Below are 19,788 nucleotides of genomic sequence, written 5' to 3'. Positions count from 1 at the left end.
TACTGCAGTGCCTTCTGGCAGGCTCTGGAGCGGGAGAGAAGAGCTGGTGATTTTGACTCTGGCTTCTGTGATGTTTCTCCAGCCCTGTGGAGCAATCAGCATGCTAATATCAGAGTAGACCTTTAGACTTCAGCTGCCGGTCTCCTTGTGTGTTATGCATTTGATGGCCTAAGATATTACTAGGAATTACTAGATCAAGACTTGAGGATTTTAAAAATTGAAGAGTATTAATAATTTAGGATATTGGCGTGACCGCGTTGTGGCCTATATTTAACATCCTGTATAACAATCTCTCTTCCAGTAAAAGCTGCACTATAGGAATGGTTCTTCGTCTGTGGAGTGATACTAAAATCCATCTTGACGGTGATGGGTAAGAAACCACATTAAAAGGATAAATGTGAATGTCCTTCCCTACTTGGGGGCTGCTCTAGGAGAGATTCTCCGTCACCTTGCAAATGAAGTTCCAATTTTGGATTCATGGCTGCAGTCCTCTTATTCAGACAGTGAGTGTTTGTCTTGCTGCCCTCAAACTGCTCGGTGGAACCCATGATACCCAGTGAATGTTCTCTGAAATCCCACTCGAAGGGTGGAGCTCCCGTTCCTGGTGGCCTGCGCTGGGAAGGGTGTCCGCTTGCCATTCTTATTTGGGAGGATATTGGAAAATTGGTGAAACAAATTCTCATCCCTGATTCTTTTTGCCTGTGAGTGCCCCTATAGCTGCCTTGCAGTAACTGTTTGTAGAGTGTGGCTTGTGATGCAGAGAAGAGCAGTTTCTGACTGGTTTTTTTCTCTCTCTGTTAGTGGCTTCAGCGTGAGCACTGCAGGGAGAATGCACATCTTCAAGCCAGTGTCGGTGCAAGCCATGTGGTATGTGTGTTCATTAGCTTTATTGAGAAAGAGACTGTCATTTCTGTGACTAAATTAAAAACAAACAAACAAAATGCATTTTAGCATTCTCCATAACTGGTATTTAGTGAGCTGCAGCAGAGATGCTGCTGTCCTGTTTCAGCAGGTAGCAGTACTGTAAAGGAACTACGAGAATACTGATCTGAAAACAGGATCTTCTGCTTCTGTTCAGAGCAGCTGTGTGCTCTTCAACAGGAGGGAAGTGGCACTAGCGAGATGGATAAACACGAAAGACCAAGTTGAATTCGTCAGGCTGCATACCCAGTCTTTCCTCTCTCTGCATATTTTTCTAACTGGCTGCAGGAGGAGTCTCGGGACCCATTGCCAATCTCATGGCATTCCCCGTGTTCTGCCTCGTTAGTGGGGCCAGGCTGGGGTTCCTGCCGCGCGGAAACTTTCCGTGCCGCCCCGGGTGCCTGTTCACCTTTCAGCTCCTGTCACCCCTCCCATGTGCAGGGATTCCAAAACACTGAAGCAGAGGTGGCTGAATCAGCAGCAGCTGTGCCAGCAAATTCCTCCTTGAAGAGGCTGCTCCCCAGCCCCGCACAGAACAAATGCATCTCTTTTGGCCTGGGCAGTTTGCTGGCTCCTGTTGGAACCTCGAGAGATCCCTGGCCTTGCGGCATCTGATAGGGGAGAGATACAGATGTAGAGAAGGATGTCGTGCTAGGGATGATTTGGTACAGAAACAAATGAAACTCTTGTTCCTGTCATTTTTGAACTCGGCCCCTCCTGTTGGCAACCTTAGATGTGGTTAATGTATTCAGTACAGTGACATCTTCGGAGTAGAGCCTTAAAAAAAGAAGAAAGAAAAAAATGAGGAGGGAAGGAAGGAAAAAGTAATGCTAGAATTTGCAAAAACAAATGACCCAATCTGGGCTTTGTCCCTGGAGCATGTCAGAGGCCAAGAATGCTGGTAAATGTGCATTTGACTCCTTGCTGAAGGTGGTTTGAAAATTGTCCATGTTCTTTATTTTTCTTTGGTCTGGCTTTACAAGTTAGCTAATGATTAGATCCCAGAGCAACTTGTGCTTTGTGTTTGCCTTTTAATCAGGAGAAGATTTCAGCCTCTGCCTTGGACCGGCTCTTGAGAGGGCCTCCAAGATGCAGTCTGTGCCCTCTCTGAACTCCTGATACAATAAATCTGCTGCTCTCAAAAAGTAAACTGCAACAAACAATGCTGAAAATCTTTTTTTTCTCTGTGAAAATCTCTCAGATCCTGCTCTGTCTGTTCCTGCTGCTCACATCTGCACAAATTTGTTTTCCAAACTTGCAGGTCTGCATTACAGATCCTCCATAAAGCCTGTGAAGTTGCAAGAAGGTACAACTACTTCCCAGGTGGGATGGCCTTGGTCTGGGCCACGTACTATGAGAGCTGCATCAGCTCCGACCAGAGCTGCATCAATGAGTGGAATGCAATGCAGGACCTGGAGTCCACCCGCCCCGACTCTCCAGCCCTGTTTGTTGACAAGTCAGTTCTGAATTTTATTACAAAAAGTTGGCTTGGCTCACGGGGGAAATCTCCCCTTCTTCCTTTTGTTCCTCTGGTGGTTCATTTCCTTTCTTTTCATAAATGTCTTCAAATGTTTTTCTTCCATTATTTTTATAAAAATTGCTCTTAATACAAGTCTTTACCACCACTCCTCTGTACAGTGTGAGTTGCACCGTATGTTTACTGACAGCTCAGAGACATCCTCTCCTTTGCCTTTTCAGGCCAACTGAAAGGGAACGAACAGAACGGCTCATTAAAGCCAAACTCCGGAGCATCATGATGAGCAAAGACCTGGAAAATGTGACTTCTAAGGAGGTAAATATAAAAATTCCTGCCATCTTCTTCCTGCTGGATGCCTTTTCCAGAGAGTGCTGCACTGGTGAAGACACACCGTATGAGCAGGTGTCACTGGCTTTTGACTTTGGTCACAACAACCCCAGGCAACGCTACAGGCTTGGGGACAAGTGGCTGGAAAGCTGCCCTGCGGAAAAGGACCTGGGGGTGTTGACTGACAGCCGGCTGAATACGAGCCAGCAGTGTGCCCAGGTGGCCAAGGTGGCCAACAGCATCCTGGCCTGTATCAGAAACAGTGTGCCCAGCAGGAGTAGGGAGGGGATCGTGCCCCTGTACTCGGCGCTGATGAGGCTGCACCTCGAATGCCGTGTTCAGTTTTGGGCCCCTCACTACAAGAAGGACATTGAGGTGCTGGAGCGTGTCCAGAGAAGGGCGACGGAGCTGGTGAGGGGTCTGGAGCACAAGTCTGATGACGAGCGGCTGAGGGAGCTGGGGTTGTTCAGTCTGGAGAAGAGGGGGCTGAGGGGAGACCTCATCGCTCTCTACAACTGCCTGAAAAGGGGGTTGTGGTGAGGTGGGTGGTGGTCTCTTCTCCCAAGCGACAAGCGACAGGACAAGAGGAAACGGCCTCAAGTTGTGCCAGGGGAGGTTCAGGCTGGATATTAGGAAAAATGTCTTTACGGAGAGAGCGGTGAATCACTGGCAGAGGCTGCCCAGGGAGGTGGTGGAGTCACCATCCCTGGAGGTGTTCAAGGGACGTGTGGACGTGGCACTGCAGGACATGTTTTAGTGGGTGTGGTGGGGTTGGGGTGATGGTTGGACCTGATGATCTTACAGGTCTTTTCCAACCTTAGGGATTCTGTGATTCTGTATTTCGAGCTGTTCCGTAAAGGCTCTGCTCTTTGGCTTTGCTGTACTTCTGTTTCCCCAGCAGGGAAATCAGGGTAATACCAACATCAGAGTTCGTTTTTCAAGACCTTGGTAACAAGTATGTGACCTTCAAGCGCATCGTGCCTGGTTCTTTGCCAGCAGAGTGGCATCAGAGGTGATGCCTGCATTACAGTTGGTTGTAGCACATGTAGGCATGTCCAAGCAATGAATTTGCAGCCACTTACTCCTCAGTGCATCCCTGTGAATTACGCAAGCAAAGGCAGTGCTCTCAAAAAATGCAGTTGGTGGCTTGAGGCCTCGCAGCTGTATTAGATGAGTGTCCTGATCTTCACGGGCTCATGGGCAGTGCACAGCAAAGTATGTGCCTTCCTTTCTCCTTGTCAGCCTCATTTTAAGGTTTTATTTTCTTTGTCCCTGAACAAATGTCAGAGGGGCTTGCTGATGACATTTTGCTAGTGAGTTTATGGAGGGAAAATCACAAGTCAAGGCTAGAGCTAGTTTGGATCCATCCCACAGCCTGGTGTAAATACGTCCAGCTGCAGTGCAGACGTATTCTGAGCAAATGGTAGCAGTTCTTTTTGGGTTGGGTTTTTGTTTGTTTTTCAAGGGAGGCTATTAACACGCGGGGCTTTCCTTCCTAAAGCTTAGCACCGAAGGCTTCGGATACACTCTTGCGTAACAGCAGCGTTGCAAGTTGTAGGCGTAAGCTGAGAGCTCGTCTGTCTGTGTACGTGTTCTTAACTCTTGGTGCAGTCACGATGCTTTGATTTTGCTGCACCCGTTTTCCATGGTGGGTTAAACAAAGTTGTGCTGCTTTGCACTGCACCTTCCTGAAGCTGAGATGCTGCGAGAGGACTGTATGTCTGTGCCCTGGCGTTTTAAACAGGGAGAGTACGTGAAATCTCTCTCCACCAACGCTGCTGCCGTTATTGACTCCTTGCCTTCTATTGGATTTCATGGGTTTTTGTTAGCTGCTCTCCAAGGTCTTGTTTTTTATCTCTCGAATTACTTTTAAGAAGCAGGTACCCCAAAATACTTTTTTTTCCTACTGGGATGTTATCTGAAGCTTTATTTACAGATCTTCAATTTGGGGGCCTAGGGTACTTGGAGGCATGCCACGTAGTGAGATTCCTTGTCTCCGAAAGGTCAAATTCATCTTGCTGGTTTTAATGAAGTTCAGAAAAAGTGTTTTGGAAAGGAGTGCCAACAAATGTTTCTATTGAACAGACGTGATTCTAGGTGGCATCCTTTGTTTTCTTCTCTGCAGATACGAAATGAGCTGGAGAAGCACATGAATTGCAACTTGAAGGAATTCAAGGAATTTATAGACAATGAAATGCTGCTTATCCTGGGTCAGATGGACAAACCATCTCTGATTTTTGATCATTTATATCTGGTAAGCTGCCATGTTAGGAGTTCCAGAATAGCAGGGGAGTGATCTGACAAGTCACTGGGCTGGGGGAAGATGGATTTTGTGTCAAGGCTGACTTGTGCAGCATGAGCAAGAGGTACAGCCGCTATCCCGCCCCTCGTGCAGGCTTTACTGCAGGACCCATAGTGCTTGTAAAAGCCTGCAGTAGAGAAGCCCTTTTTTCTAGCTACGTTCTTGTTTCTGGCACTTGATATAATGGTTCTTTCCTGGCAGGCTGGTCCTGTTTCAGCACATACCACAGCATAGCTCAAGTTCTCTCTACACACGCTTATTTTCTATTTCTAGCAGCGGAGATTTTCTTTTCCAACAAACAAAGGGTCTAGCTGTGGATGCTGTCCTGCTGTGACAGCCGTTTGCTCTTTGACTTTGATTTGGGTCGCTGTGTTGTTTTTCTCGACTGAGCCTATGGAGTTCTGTAGCTATGGCCAGAACCGTGTAAAGAATAAGGCTGAAGGTGATGCGCTGTTCCAGCTTGGGCAAAGGCAACGAACGGTGCATGTTTCGCCTAATCTTTTTGCCACTAGATGGTACTCCAAGCAAAACCAGGCTCTGCCACCTGGAACAAAGGCTTTCTGGAGATGAACACATTTGTGCCCGTTATGCTTGGGTCTTCCCCCCCCCCCCCTCCCCAGAGAGAGTCAGAGGAAGTGCTCATGTTTGAGGGCAAAACCTGCTTTTTAAACCTTTTTTAGCTTTCTGTTTTGCAGGTGTGGGGGGGATCCAAGGTGTAACCACCCCCATAGCTTTCAGGATTTGCCTCACTTCTCATATACCTGTGATCCCAGTCATGCCATATAATAATTTTCTCTCCCTGCACTATTTATCTCTGTGGTTAAAAACCCAGAGTGGCTGGGGACGGTGATTTGGGATGTGCTCAGTCACACGCTGGCCTAGAACTAACTCCTTAGGTGAGGACGTAATGCCCTTGTCCCCTCCTTCGGGAGGTCTCTGCCCGTTCAGGACAGGACATCTCCGTGCTGAGCTGCAGCGCCGGCTGCCCTGGTGCCGTAGTCCTGTTTCAGAGGCTATTACCAATATTTCAGTGAGGCTGGGGGATTGCAGGACCTTAGGAAAGAGGGAGGGTCTCGGGCTCCTTTGAAACATGTGTTTTTTTGCGGCTGTTGCAGGGCTCTGAGTGGAATGCCTCCAACCTCGAGGAGCTGCAGGGCTCAGGGTGAGTACTGCGCCTTTCAAGCAGCAGCCTTAGACTCTGAATCCTCCAGTTGTTTGCCTTTCACTTAGATTCAGGTCTTTTGAGATGACAAATGCCGTTTGTAGACCGTAGGGTGAGTTTGGGCCCGCTCCCAGCGTTGTGGGTAACTTACTGTCAGGACCTTGGTTGAGAAATCTTTCCTACCTCATTTCTATCAATAACACGTAGAGTGGAAATAACAAAACCTCTCGTTTGTGAAGTACATCAACATCTCCGAACCCCCTCAAATGTGTAGCAGCCGAGCGTGAAATGGCCATACGTATTGTTGTGTCAGGTGTGAATTCCTGCAGGCTGCAGAAGAGCAAATATTACAGCGCTAAGCTTAGGAAAAAACTCTATCTAAATGGAGCAGAACTTCCTGTAGATGAGCAATCTCCATCTCACCTGCCCAGACAGGCAGCTGCAGGGCTGTCTTTCACCACGCTCTCATCACCGCACCACTTCTTGGCTTGATATATTTTCACGCTTTTTGGACGAGTGAGAATTTTGCATATAAATATTTGCTGCTTGCCCAAGGCATACACCAACCCTGATGTGAGAAACTGAAAAATATTGCTCAACAGCATGACTAAAAATGTTTAGTTTGGAGTCCTTGGGAACAGATGTCTGAACATCTTTGAACAAGTAAATCAACCAGCGCGTTAATACTTTTGATCTACAGGGAAGGTATCTTGACATGCAGTGTCTAAAAGTCAAAGCTGGACAAATTCTGAAACAAATATCCTGTGTCCTTCATTTGTCTGAATGATACGAGGTAATAAATCGATATGGGCATTCATTCTCCCCGGGTACATTGTAATCCCTGCTGTAGTATTTGGCAGGAATCGAGAGATACCATGTGACTCTCATATTTTTGGTCAGAAAGAAGAGAAAAGGATGGGTTTGCAGCTAAAGCCTGCAGTTGAAAATTGTGATTCCTGGGGTCTGTTCCCAGCTCTTGCCCAAACGAATCGCTTGCGGTCGATGCACTTTTCTTCTTTCAGCATCCCAGAAGCTGTGTGTGGCACAGAGTGAGGAGTTTCTGATTAGGTTACAGAGCCTCGGCAGACGGGAGAAAATAAACCTCTCCCTCCTGCGCCCCAGGTCTTTTGACGCTCTGAATGGGCTATGCCGGTGGTGAGAGATGGGTGAATGGGCAGGCCCCGCGCGTCACGTGCGTGACCTGTGTCACCGGCTGTCCCAGGGGTTCGGGATTAGGGCTGTAGATAAAATCTTACAGCTCGTGTTGTGTCAGATTTCATGGACTTCACAGTGTGTGTCAGTTCCCTTTCGTGACCATGGCAGTTCAACTTTATTTTTCTTTTCGTTCTCCACAGCATTGACTACATTTTGAACGTGACCAGGGAAATTGATAATTTTTTCCCCGGTTTGTTCGCATATCACAATATCCGAGTGTACGACGAGGAGACAACAGACCTCCTGGCTCACTGGAATGAGGCGTACCACTTTATAAATAAGGCCAAGTAAGTGGGCTGGGAGACGCAACTTAGTGTGAGAGCCCATCCGAGCCACGGGGTCTGGCACCGTGCCCCGCGGGCTTCATCCAGCGTGGAGCTGGGCCCTCCCTGAGGCCACACCACCACTGAAGGAGGCAACAGGGCTGTTGTGTTACTACTCTTGCCAGGAGTTTTCTGTGTCCCTGGAACTTCCCCGTACCTTGTCTCTTCCTGTACTGGCATTAACCTGTTCCTAGCCCATGATACTTTTTATTATTATTATTTTGTTTTGCTTCCAAAAGGAAACAAGGACATTTCCTCTTCTCAAGAAGTTCTGGAAATACTCCAACATGTGTCCGTGTTGCACTAGCCCCAGCTGTCTCTGTAGACAAGAGATGGTGACGGAGCCCATCAAACTCTGCTGGGCTTTTACACTCAGGTTGTTCCTGCGTATCCCTGTGTCCAAAGACTCGGGCAGGCAGGCAGGAGGCTTCGTGGTGGTCTCTGAAATGGCAGCGTGATTGAGGCTGCCCTTCTCTAACTCCTGACTTTTCTGAAGAGAGATTTTTCTCATGGCCCACTTAGTCCAAAACGTTTCTCACCCACTGAGCCGTGGTGTTAGGGTGGCCAGGGGGACAAAGTACTGTCCCTCCACCCTGTAAAATGGTAACAACAGGTACCATAACCAGAAAGCTGAGACATACTGTCCCGTTTGTCTTTCTGCAGGAAGAATCACTCCAAGTGCCTGGTGCACTGCAAAATGGGCGTGAGCCGGTCAGCATCTACTGTTATAGCTTATGCCATGAAGGAATTTGGCTGGTCGCTGGAAAAGGCCTATAATTACGTGAAGCAAAAACGCAGCATTGCAAGACCAAATGCAGGCTTCATGAGACAGCTTTTGGAATACGAAGGCATTTTAGATGCGAGGTAAGGCAACAGGATGAATGGAAAGGTGACTTGCAGGAGATAAAGGAGGTAATTGTAGGCAACCTCTCGTGTTTTTCTATCACAAAGTATTAATCGACCTCTGTGGAGTTCTGTTCAGGCAATAGGTTCTTCTGGCGATGTCTTGCATGCACGCATGTCGTGTTCAAAGACTCTGGCAGTGTGCGTGGTGCTGTAGTCTGAAGGGTCCTCTTCAGAAGGGCAGATGCAGAAGCCTGGGCTAACTGTGTTTTTCTAAACCTTTTCCATGCCAGGCCTCCCTGGATGGAAATCAGCTGTCTTCTAGGGAGATCTGCTCTGGTTTAATTCAGTGGGGGTTTCTCTGCGTTTGGGAAGCATGTTCATATTTCTCAGCAGCCAGTACTGCTCAGCAAAACATTGTTCTTGTTTTATGAGGCAGAACTGAGCTCAGGCAGTGTTGGAGGCAAATCATTTGCAGTTCTGGGTGACCATGCCAATCACAAGTCTTTGTCATTGCAAGCGCTGTAGTATCCAGCAAGGGTTTCTGCATGTTCCGCTTGCCCTCTGCTCTACTGGGGGAAGAGGAGGAAAATTTTTCACTCTGGTTCAGCGGGAGCTGTGCCATGAGATAGGCAGAGATGTTGGTTCAGGGTGTTTTGCGCTGACAGAGGGCTGTGTGTCCCTCTGCCCTGAGGGACTCCTCCCGAGGGTGGTCCCATCATGGGTGCGGTGCAGGGCGCTGCTGTGAGTCGCCTGGGCCAAAGAGACAATGGAGTGGGCAGGAGGGAGGGACAAAATCCTGATGCTACAGATGGTTTTGTCCAAGCGGGACTGCAGGGCTGGACGCAGCGGTCGGCCTTTCAGTTCTTGGCTGTGGAGAGAGAGGGACGTTCCTGGAACTGAGCATCCTGCAGTTCAAGGGTAGTCACTTGTGCCTTTGTCCTTTTCCCCAGCAAGCAGCGCCACAATAAGCTGTGGAAGCAGCAGGCAGAGAGCAACCTACCCCAGAACACAGACGGCACCACGGGGTCGGGCGACTTCTTACTCGAGAGCTTAGACATCGACCTAGAAAACCGCCTGGCTGACCTGGACACGCCTTCGCAGTCAGCGTACCTGGACAACCGCGCCGGCACACAAGTGTCTGTGGGCTTTAATTACTGCTTCCATCGCCTCTCGGACACGCTGCTGGAGAACAAGATCCCGGGTGGCAGGGAGGGCTTTTTCCACGTGGAGGAGCTGGAGCGGGATGCGCTTGCGGAGCGCAGTGCCTCACTGGTGGGACAGACTCCGTCTGCACCTTCGGAGGGGAGGCTGCTGGAGACAGCGAAAGCCCTAGAGGCAGCGGAGCCGCTGGCAGAGCTGAGCAGTTTCACGGAGAAGGAGGTGAAGAAGAAACTGGACTTCAGCCCCCGGAAGGGAAGGATAGTGCTGGGCCCTGGCGACCCAGGGGAGGACGGTGTCAGGGAGGAAAATCCGATGGAGAAGTGGAAGCGGCGGTTGTCCATGCACAAGGAGGAGAGCAGGCTTAACAGAGAGAACTTGAATAACAACAACAGCAAAAGGAGTTGCCCAGAGGATTTTGAGGTGCGTATGGAGTTGAAATGTAGGTGATTAGTATGGCTGACTCTACTGCAAGTGAAACTGCTCTTCTCATCTTCATAGCACAGTTTCATTTGACTTGGATAAAGCCTTTCATTCCATGATGAGCTTCTTCCTTTTCGAAGTGCTTCTGAACCTGGCTTTGCTTGCCCAAGCTGTGGATTTAGATGCCAGAGAGGGAGAGCGCACACATGTGAGTGCCCTATAAACTGCTTTGGGCAACTTGCTTGCATGACCGTCGCATGGTACCAAACGGTAGGTATTCTTCCATTGAAGATACTGTCTGCTGAGAAAGTACGTGGCTTTTGTTCCTGCTGCAGGGCCTTAAGAGAAGTGGAAATGGGCTTCATTTCAAGTCTGCTTGGCTGTAAATATATCTTGTGGTCTGTGCCTCTCGCTCTGCTGATTGCTGATGTCCTGTTCTATGCACGTTTATCTGTACCTGTTTTCTTTTTTGCAGCGTGATGCCGTATTCGGGATCCTCAGTAAAGTCAAGCCTTCCTATCAGTCTTGCACTGACTGCATGTATTCCTCGGCCAGTTTGTCTCCCGACTCCTTTGGGGAGCAGTGCGAAAAGTTGAACCCCGGCACGGCGCGTCGCAGCGCTACCATCTGCACGCAACCAGCCCTCCTTTCCCACATCAATTCCAACTTGGCGGACCACCTGCCCAGCAAGGCGCACTCAGAGGAAGCAATCAGAACTAAAAATAACGAGGCTCCCCTTCCTCTGTTGGCAGGAACTGGTACTTTGGAGGCTGCCACTTGCAAATCACTTGATCAGCACTGCAGCATTTTGGAGAAAGGAAAAGATGCACCAAAAACCCCGGTCAAAACTCTACTGCCCAGGAGAAACTCACACTGTGACAAGAGCCTCCTTAATGCAGAAGTGGTAAAAGAAGAGTCTCTAGCCAGAAAAGACAGCAAACCTACCAAGGATCTGAAGTACCTGTTCAGCAAAGACTTGGAAAAGCCAAGTGCAAATAGTTACTTGATGCAGCATCAGGAGTCTCTTATTCAGCTGCAGAAAGCAGGCTTGGTCAGGAAACACACCAAAGAGCTGGAGCGGTTGAAAAGCCTGCCCTCGGACGCCTCGGCGCTGCTCAGAGAGAGCCCCCTGAGCAGAGTCGACTCCGGCATTGTGGAGGAAAGCGAGGATTTGATTTCCCATCACAGCCTCGTACCTCTTCTGGGACCAGCACCGTTGATACCTGAAGATGCAGAAAACGACGTGGCGAAGTTAGAGGTGAAACGCGTCTTGGAGGGGATCTCTCAGAAAACCTCCACGCCTGTCATGTGTCGGTTGGAGCACACGAGCAGTTTCACCAAGGACTTTCTGAAGACCATCTGCTACACCCCCTCCTCCTCCTGGAGCTCCAACCTGACGCGTAGCTCCAGCAGCGACAGTATCCACAGCGTGCGGGGCAAGCCCGGCCTGGTGAAGCAGCGAACTCAGGAAATTGAGACCAGGCTGCGGCTGGCTGGCTTGACTGTGTCTTCTCCTCTGAAAAGGTCCAATTCTCTCGCCAAGCTGGGATGTCTTAACTTGTCCTCTGAGGACTTATCAAGTGACATGGATGTGTCAACCATAACGGACTCGAAAGAGGCCGTTTCAAGCGAGTCTTCCGTGCTCTGTGAGCCACAATCCACGCTGAGGAGTGCAGACGTCACCTCCAAACTGGCAGCGAAGCCAGCGGTCGGAAACTTGAAGAACACGCCTTGGATGGGCAAAAGTTGATGCCTTCTGGGGGGGCGGTGGATTTCTGGGTTTTTACGGCATTTATTCATTGCACCGATGCAGTTCTATCATCTGACTTGCAGTAGTTCATCTGATGCCACCTCTTCTTCCCTTCCTTGTACTCTAAGCGGGGAGAAAAAAAAACGTGATGGGTCATGATGAATGGCACAAGGGAAAATAAAATGTATTGCATGGCTTAGAAGAGGATTTTGTGTGTGAATTGCCTGTTGTCCTGCAGGATGCTATTTCTAGTGCTGTTTGCCAAGTATAATAATGTGTGTTTGTGTGTGTGTATATATAGATAGATATTTGTATCTATCTATATATATAAAATGCTGAAATATTCTATTTCAAAGAGTCGACAAAACAAATAGTCATGACTTTTTTTTTTTTGCAGAACAAACACAAGTCTCTAGTTAAAACAGGGCACTTGTGGAAAAATCCTTAAAATGGTGACATGAACACTACCTCTGTTCTTGCTGACTTTTAGTCTCGGTTGGTTGTTTGTTTTTTTTTTTTAAAAAGGCTTCTCCCATGATAGTTACTGTTGTTTGAAGGTATTCCCTTAATGTTAACTGTAAAGGCCTGGGGGAGTACGGAGACAGAGGCTTTACCGCCCCGAGCAACCTAGCTGTGAAGTGAAGGAGTATCGAGCCGTGTTCGTGTCGAGTGTGTGACCTGCTGGCGTTAGTCCCTCTTCACTGTGTGACCGGGTGAATTGCTGTAGTCTCATGTTGGTGCCGGAGTGACGCCCAGACTGCGTCGCTGTCGCAGGCTTACACTCCCGTGGAGAGGCGTCATGTTCTTTGGGTGTTTTTGCTGTTGTTGTGGTTTGTAATGTCCCAGTACTAGTGACGAGCCTGGCCAGTAAGTGACCGTGGACCCTAGTGAAGCTTTGTGTAATGCTGTGTCAGTGTCGTGGATCCTGTGTTGGGGACCCTTCTTCATCGAGCTGTTGGTGACGCGCCGTGCCGGCGAGATGGCCGAGGAGGGCAGCTCTCCTGTGTCCCACGCATTCGAAATCCCCACAGGCAATAGGTGAATGTGTGTCTTTTCTGATAATTGCTGTTGGTTTTGGTAGAATGGTTCCTGCGCCCTTGGTTGGCCGGCAGCCTGGGGAGCTTGTTGACGAAGTCCGAGGGGTTATTTATGGTGGGGGGCCGGGGTGTACGTGTCCCAGCTCGCGCAGGGCTGCGCCGGCCTCCTGCCAGGGGTGACAGAGGCATAAATCCTGCTCGGGAGGGTGCATCCTTCGGGGCGAGCAGTCAAACAGAAATACGGGCTCATTCCAAAGAGAGAGGGACGTTGAAGGTGTGGGCGAGATCCCCTTTCGCAGGGAAGCCGGCGTGACCTGCAGGGAGGACGCCGGGGGCTGCCCGTGCTCTCCCTCGGCGAGGCGCCCGTGGTGCTGCGTGCTCCGCAGCGGTCCTAGCCCAGGAGGCGCGTCCCTTCCCACGCCAGAGGCTGGCTCTCGGGGACTGGTCTCAGAGCAGTGTCACCGCGTGCTCCTCCTCTTGCTGCCCTGCTGTGGGAGATGCTTGAAACGCAGCAGTTCACCGATGCTATATGAAACGCACATTTTCTTAGGCTATTTTGGGCAGCTGGCCAGGTCAAGAACCGCTCTGTGCGAGATGCGCTGGCCAAGTCAAGAGGGAAGAGCTTGAGAAGCGTGTAGGGGACATGCTCCAAACCTTGGTGCTCTCCGAGTCCCGTCTGAAACCGTGCTGGCTGCTCGTGCCGTCGGGGTGATAATCTGAGGCAGGCTTGGGGGGGAAAACAGATCTTGGAGGTCAGCCATGGCAAACGGAGGGATTCGCTCATGTAACACCCAGGCTGTGAGTGCAAGCTCTCCCACGTTTTAAGGTCTCCATTGAAAGCCATTCTTAATCCCCTCTTAGAGGTGGGGGAGAGAGCAGGGCTGCAGCAGCCATTCTGAGTCTGTATTAATGAAAAATCCACTCTCCTGAGAAAGGGAGCCACGTGTTTTACTGTCCTAAATGCCCAGAGTTTACCTTTTTTTCCTTAAGCCTAAGACTCCCCCATTTTTATATTAACAATGTGAGGAATTGTAGGGTCTGGCAATCAGTAGATGCCCCTCCTTAAAAAGTCTTAAATTTGATGGATGTTTTTAGCTTAAGGCACGATTCCTGTTTCACCCATGAAACCTGGTTTGAAGCAAAAGCTGCTGCGTGGGGGGTCCCTGGAAAACCTGCACAAGCTTTTGGTTTTTAGGGCTGAGAAAACGCTGGGTCGTGTTCAGAGTAGGACTGAAATACCCTCTGCCCGATGCCAGCGTACCGTGGGTGCCTGTGCAAGTCCAGATCTGCAATGAATGTCCTACCTTTCTATCACCTTTACTACCCTTGTTTACACCCAGAGTCTGATTTGTGAAAGGGGGCAGACAACGGGCGCGCGGGAGGCCCCGGGGCTGTTCGCTGCCCGTGGGGCTGGGAGCAGCCGTCTGGGAGAGCCCGCGTGCCTCCTGCCCGGCGAGCCTCTGCCTCACCGCGCTGCGCTCGGGTTTGATCCCGGCACAGTTTGATCGTCAGCCTCGGCTTGCATGGTTATTTTTCTCCGCTTTATGTTACACCGGCACCTTTCTCAGCGCTGCAGATGCTTCCCATTGCTGCCTGGCCGAGGGAAGAAGTGTAGGGGGGTCGGATTTGAATAAATTCAAAAAAATTCCGTTAACTGATGCAAGCGAACATACATATTTCCTTCCTGTTTTCTTGAGTGCCTGCCAAGTTCTGCCGCGTACCAACCACTGCTTCCCCGGGGGCACAGCTCAGTGCAGACCGCCTCCCCTCTGCCTGCGCTTGGACTCGGCTCTCGCTGGACCAACCCCACCGCTTCGCTCATCGGGCTCAGGGCTTCGTTGCTGTGTCGTCGCGACGCTGTCGGGATAGAGGCACAGTTTAGTGGGAGTCGGCCTCAAAGCCAACGTGCACTAGAAGCACTGGTGTGCCATTTTGAAGGGTTTTGTAGCCAAATCTATGATGCTTGCAGACTTCGTTAGATTTGTTGCATGAGAAGGTAGATGTGTTTGTCCTCTCCCACGTATTGTAATTGTTCTTTTACAATTGAGTGCCTTAATAATAGTTTACAAATACTGTGTATTTATGCTGAGCTGTTAAACTCTGCTGTTTGCTGTTCTTTTTTTTTTGGTGCTTTTGGTGTTTCCGGTGGCAGTGAGACCGTTACTACTTCTGCATATCGACCTCCCGTTCCCGCTGAGCTCAGCGCTGCTAACCGCTTCCCTTCTGCTCAGTCTATGGCAAAACCAAAGGGCTGCGTTGAGACGCTGCCGTGCCAGCCGCAGCTCCCGGTGCCCCCGTTTATCTATGCATTGCTGCCGAAACGCAGACGGGGCGGCGGGTGTCCGGGGAGAGGTCCCATCGATGACCGGCCGCGCTTTGCTCAGCAGATTGCCGGGTGTGAATCCAAACCCAGTCCCGTTCTGCCAGAAAACCCAAAATGCACAAAACTGGCACCTTATTTCCAGTCCAGGCTGTGTCGGTCTGTGTGATAGCAATAGCTGTCCTCCTGGTTGTCCTTTCCGTGAGGGTGTTGCTTGGCTCGGTCGTGTCCCGCTGTCCCCGCTCTGCGGGAGAGCCGGCTCCCGACCCGGGAGGTGCAGACCGTCCTGGTTAGACCCTGACTGCAGACCGGGAGAGGAGGGGTGGGTGAGTAACGTGTAGCTGTTCCAGTGCATTGCTGTACTCTGTGATAACAATGTTCCTTTTATTTCATGGTATTTCTTAATTCTGGTTTTATATTTAAATATGCAGTATCTTTTGTACTGTACGTTCGCGGTAGGGGACGCATAATGCACTTTTTTTTTACTTTTGTTTGTAAAAATGTACTGTATATTTTATGTGCTTCTTGTGAGAAAAATAAACTTTTTTGTTTTCCTTTTACAATGAGCTCTGCAGCGTTTTTGGAGGTGGGGAAGGATCAGCCCGGCCGTGGGGAACAGGCCCCGCGGAGGCGGAAAGAAAAGGAGGCGACAGGCGCGTATCATCGGAGCAGCAGCCGCCGTCGCCTGCCTCCCACGGTCCCCTGCCCCATGTTATCTCTTCCCGGCTGTCCTGGCTGCGCTCCCCTTTTTTTTTGGGTCCTGGCTCTTTTCTGCCGCCCCTGAAGGCCAGATCGGGAGATGTCTTTGTCTCTCGGCCGTGTCCTTGCAGCGCTGGACGTGTTTCAGCTGCCTTGCTGCGACGGTGAGCCCTGCAGAAACGCACCCGAGCTGCGGCACGGGCTCGCTTGCAGGTTTTTTAAGGGGAAAAGGCAACGAAATAGAAATACGCTTAATTCCTGGAGGCAGGAGCAGAACTGAAACCTGTCATTCTCCGCCTAGCCTCTTTTCAGCGACCCCGGGCTGGGTTTAAGGAGAAGCCGCTCGCATTTTGGCACGCGCTCCCCGGCACTGAGCGGATGTTGGCAGCGGAGCGGTTGTGCGTGTGAAAGCGACGCCTGCGCTGTGCTGAGCCCTCCCCGCACGGCGCGCGGAAAAGTACTTATTTGGAGAGGGGCTTGGTGCTACTGCAGCGATGTGGGCTTTTTAGTTCCCACAGACCTGTGCTACAGTCTCCTCTGAAGAGCAAACCCCAGTGAGAAAGCCGAGGAGCTAAATCCTGGGATGCAGCTCTTCCGCCCTGAGCCGATCCTGCTGCCGCCCCGCGATCCACCCGAGGTGGGACCAGCCCTTCCCCGGCATTCACCAAATTTTGCCTTTAAAGGCAAACAGCGAGCATCTCTCTCCTGTGCCCATGTTACTGCCTGGGATTGTTCTCGCTCTCAAAGCTGCTTCAGGGAGGAACATGTCAGTGTTTACCTTGGCAGGGTAGCAAAGGGCAGGCTGGGGATGCTCTCCAGCTTTGGCACACTTGCTAATTGCCTCAAAGAGTCGTTAACCCCCACCAGAAGTATTTGCTTTTCAGGGGGTTTTTTGGGTTGGTTTGGCTTGGAGTTGGCAGCTGTCTGTCACCCATCAGTCGAGTGCAGCAAAGCGTGATTTACCGCCTGCCCCGGCGCTCAGCCCGGCTGCCCCGAGGAGCTGCAACCCTCTCACCAGGTCCGGCCGGCCGGACCTGGGCAGGGACCGGCACTTGCCACTGGCTGCGTGATGCTCATTTGCCAACTCCTTATGCGCACAGAGCTCCGGCCACAAACTCATTGGGGTGAATTAAGTGACTTACGTCCTACCGCAGCCTTCGCAGAGGCTGGGTTTGATTCCAGTGTGATAAGGGTGCAGCAATACGCTGTGTGAGAGCAAGGGGCTGGGGAGCATCTTCCTTTCACCCTGCAGCTGAGTGTCACCGCGGAGTCGTATGTGGCACGTGCTGGCTGATGGCGCTTCGTGTCACCGGCGCATTTCTGGGCTGCGCTCACAGCTTTGCAGGGACTCGCGCACGGGCAGCAGCTCACCAGCTGGGAAAATAATCTGCAAAGAATGGAGGACGAAGCCCTGGGCTTCGTGGGATGGGCTCGTGGGGGTTTTGGGTCTTCTCCTTACACCTGAGAACATCTCCGGTGGAAAAGTGGCTCTGACCCCAGATGCGGGAGCAGGGTGCGGAGCTGCTCTGCCGCTGCGTGGGCAGGTACCCGCTGCGGGAGCTGCAGCATCAGGAGGTGGAACCAGCATCTGACACTCCCCTGCTGAAGGACAGAGACCCCGGGCTGAGTCGCCCCGGCACGGAGCGCTTGGCTTTGTGTCAAGGCCTTCCGAGAGTTGCCCAGACATGCTTACACCATGACACACGAAGGAAAACAGTGGGAGCAAGTGTGCGTGTGTACAGCTTTTACACCCTGGGGTTAACGCTCTCCAGCGCTGAGCCACAGTGAGCCGGCAGCTCCGTGCTGAGCTGGGAGCCCCAGAGGCGCCCGCACACCAGAGCTCTGGTTTGGGGAGACAACAGCTTCCTCGCTGCAGCGTGATTTGGGGTCCTTGGGACAGAGTCTTTTCCTTAGCCAACGCCATTCTGGGGTCAGATGTTGGCTGTTGGCTCATTTAATTCACACTTCGTGTGGCTGATTGACAAGATGATGCTCCCTGCTCGTCTCGGCTTCCCAAAGATGGAGCTCTCCCCACCGTAGCTGTTGGCAGGTTTGCATCTCCAGAGTTGCATGTAAGATGTCACACGTTAGAGAGGCACCACGAGACAGGACTGCGAAATGGCTGGAGGGTGCCCTGGGGCTGCCGGTGAGTTTGTGCGTCTTTTTTTGTTCCTGTTATGATTGAAAGTTGGTTCTTTACGGAGCGGTTCTTGTTATGGCCGAATGTTACATCCTGTTGTGATGTTGCTATGGCAAAGCCAGGCAACATCTGGAGCAACACGAGTTCTCTCCAGCGACCGTCGGAGCATTTATTTATAGCCTTGTTGGCGAAAGGAGATGCCTGAGCATGAAGCCTCCGGGGGCAGATCATGGCAGGGGCACGGGTGTCCTCCTGGTTGGGGCCCGGGGCGGTGGGAAGACGCGAGGTCCGGCCGGGCCCCTCGCCTCGCCTGCCCGGTGGAGGAGCCCGCAAGCAGGACCAGGCAGTAACCAGAAAGGAGCAGATCTCCTCCAGGACCCTCTTGACTCCCTTCTTTGCCCCTGATGGGAGGAGGATGGTTCCCTACCAGCGTTTCCCAGTTTCATGTCTGCGTTGGGTGACCCCAGGGGTGGTGAGCAGGTATTGCAATGATGTTACTGGGGGAAAAGATCAGGTTTGGCAGGTGAGTGAGGCTGTTTTTAGCGAACGAAGCGATGCGCACAGAGAAGCAGCAGGAAGGACGCAAAGGGCCACTGCTGCACTTCAACGCCAGCAGCCCACTGCAGCAAAGCGGAGAAGCTGCTGCTCCGGCAGTGGGTCTCCAGCTGCCTGCAGCCCCAGGACGATGCCGCTGTGTCGACTTGCACTGGGTGGTGGCTGGACAGCCACGCCAGCCTCTGACGAGGTAGAAATGTCAATATTTTTCTAAGCAGAAGCTGAGAGTCGGCACTGCCGCTGTGAGACAAGCTGGTTCCTGCCACGGATGGGCAGGGAATGCAGGGCTGCAGCAGGCCGGGGCCGAGCTGCGCTGCCGGTGGGGCTCCCTCTCCATCCAGCCGTGGCAAACATGCTGCTGTTCCGAGTACCTGCGGTGGCAGGTCCTCTCTGCGTGCATGCACGCAGGCACACGTGCATTTCATATTGATAGCAGCACCTCTGCAGCTTCAGCCAGGGGAGCTGCTCGGCTGGGGAGCGGCTGATGAGCGGTCGGGTTTGCTCCAGCCTCGGCCCTCGCCCTGGGCATTGCGTATTCCCTAAAAGTCTCTTCCTCTCTGGTTTGAAGGATGGGGCAGCAGCGGCGACGTTGCTGCAGCTGCCATTTCCTTTTATGCAGACGGTTCAGGAGCAGAAACCGCGTTGCTCCCGTGTCAGACTTTCCCGAGCGTTTAATAAGCAGCTCGCAGGGAAGCGGTGCAAAACGCTGCAGGGCAAACCCGGGTCCAACAACCCTGCTGTGCAGCTTCCACACCAGCCCTGGGCTCTACGGTCCGCACACAGGGCAAGCCAAAAAACCCAAGACAGTATCTCTAAATCATGATGGTTTGTGAGAAACCCAAAATGCACGAGGCTTTGGCGTGGGGACCGGGGCGTTGGCTCAAGGGGAAGAACCCCGAATTATTGATCACGTCATTGTGCCAACGTCAAGCGTGCCTGAGTCTGGCAAGTTTATCCCACGGAGACGTGACTTGGCTTTCAAATTTGTCGCTCACGCATCTGGCAGTAAATTTTGCTGCAGTATTTCACTACCTGGCGGGATTGGTGCTGCGAGGTGCCCCCCCACCGCCGGCGACACCAGGGAGTATCGCCCGCTCCTGGCGTGGCTCGGGAGCCTGGCCGCCGGCCCCGGT

The 19,788-nt window shown here is 51.6% G+C and overlaps 1 protein-coding gene across 1 annotated transcript in view; it reads left to right on the top strand.

The window, feature by feature from the left end:
• Positions 1-11,991, top strand: part of SSH1 (slingshot protein phosphatase 1) — a 37,714-nt gene extending 25,723 nt beyond the window's left edge. The window contains exons 6-15 of the mRNA XM_059827930.1: positions 302-370; positions 802-867; positions 2,183-2,377; positions 2,620-2,713; positions 4,851-4,979; positions 6,143-6,189; positions 7,545-7,691; positions 8,391-8,591; positions 9,524-10,154; positions 10,630-11,991. Of these exons, the coding sequence (XP_059683913.1) occupies positions 302-370; positions 802-867; positions 2,183-2,377; positions 2,620-2,713; positions 4,851-4,979; positions 6,143-6,189; positions 7,545-7,691; positions 8,391-8,591; positions 9,524-10,154; positions 10,630-11,904 (2,854 nt within the window). The 3' untranslated portion in view covers positions 11,905-11,991. The remainder of the gene's footprint in view (positions 1-301; positions 371-801; positions 868-2,182; positions 2,378-2,619; positions 2,714-4,850; positions 4,980-6,142; positions 6,190-7,544; positions 7,692-8,390; positions 8,592-9,523; positions 10,155-10,629) is intronic.
• Positions 11,992-19,788: the final 7,797 nt, after the last annotated feature.

Source organism: Gavia stellata, chromosome 21, assembly GCF_030936135.1.
Source record: "Gavia stellata isolate bGavSte3 chromosome 21, bGavSte3.hap2, whole genome shotgun sequence".
NCBI lineage: Eukaryota > Metazoa > Chordata > Aves > Gaviiformes > Gaviidae > Gavia > Gavia stellata.
This window is presented reverse-complemented; position numbering and strand designations above follow the sequence as displayed.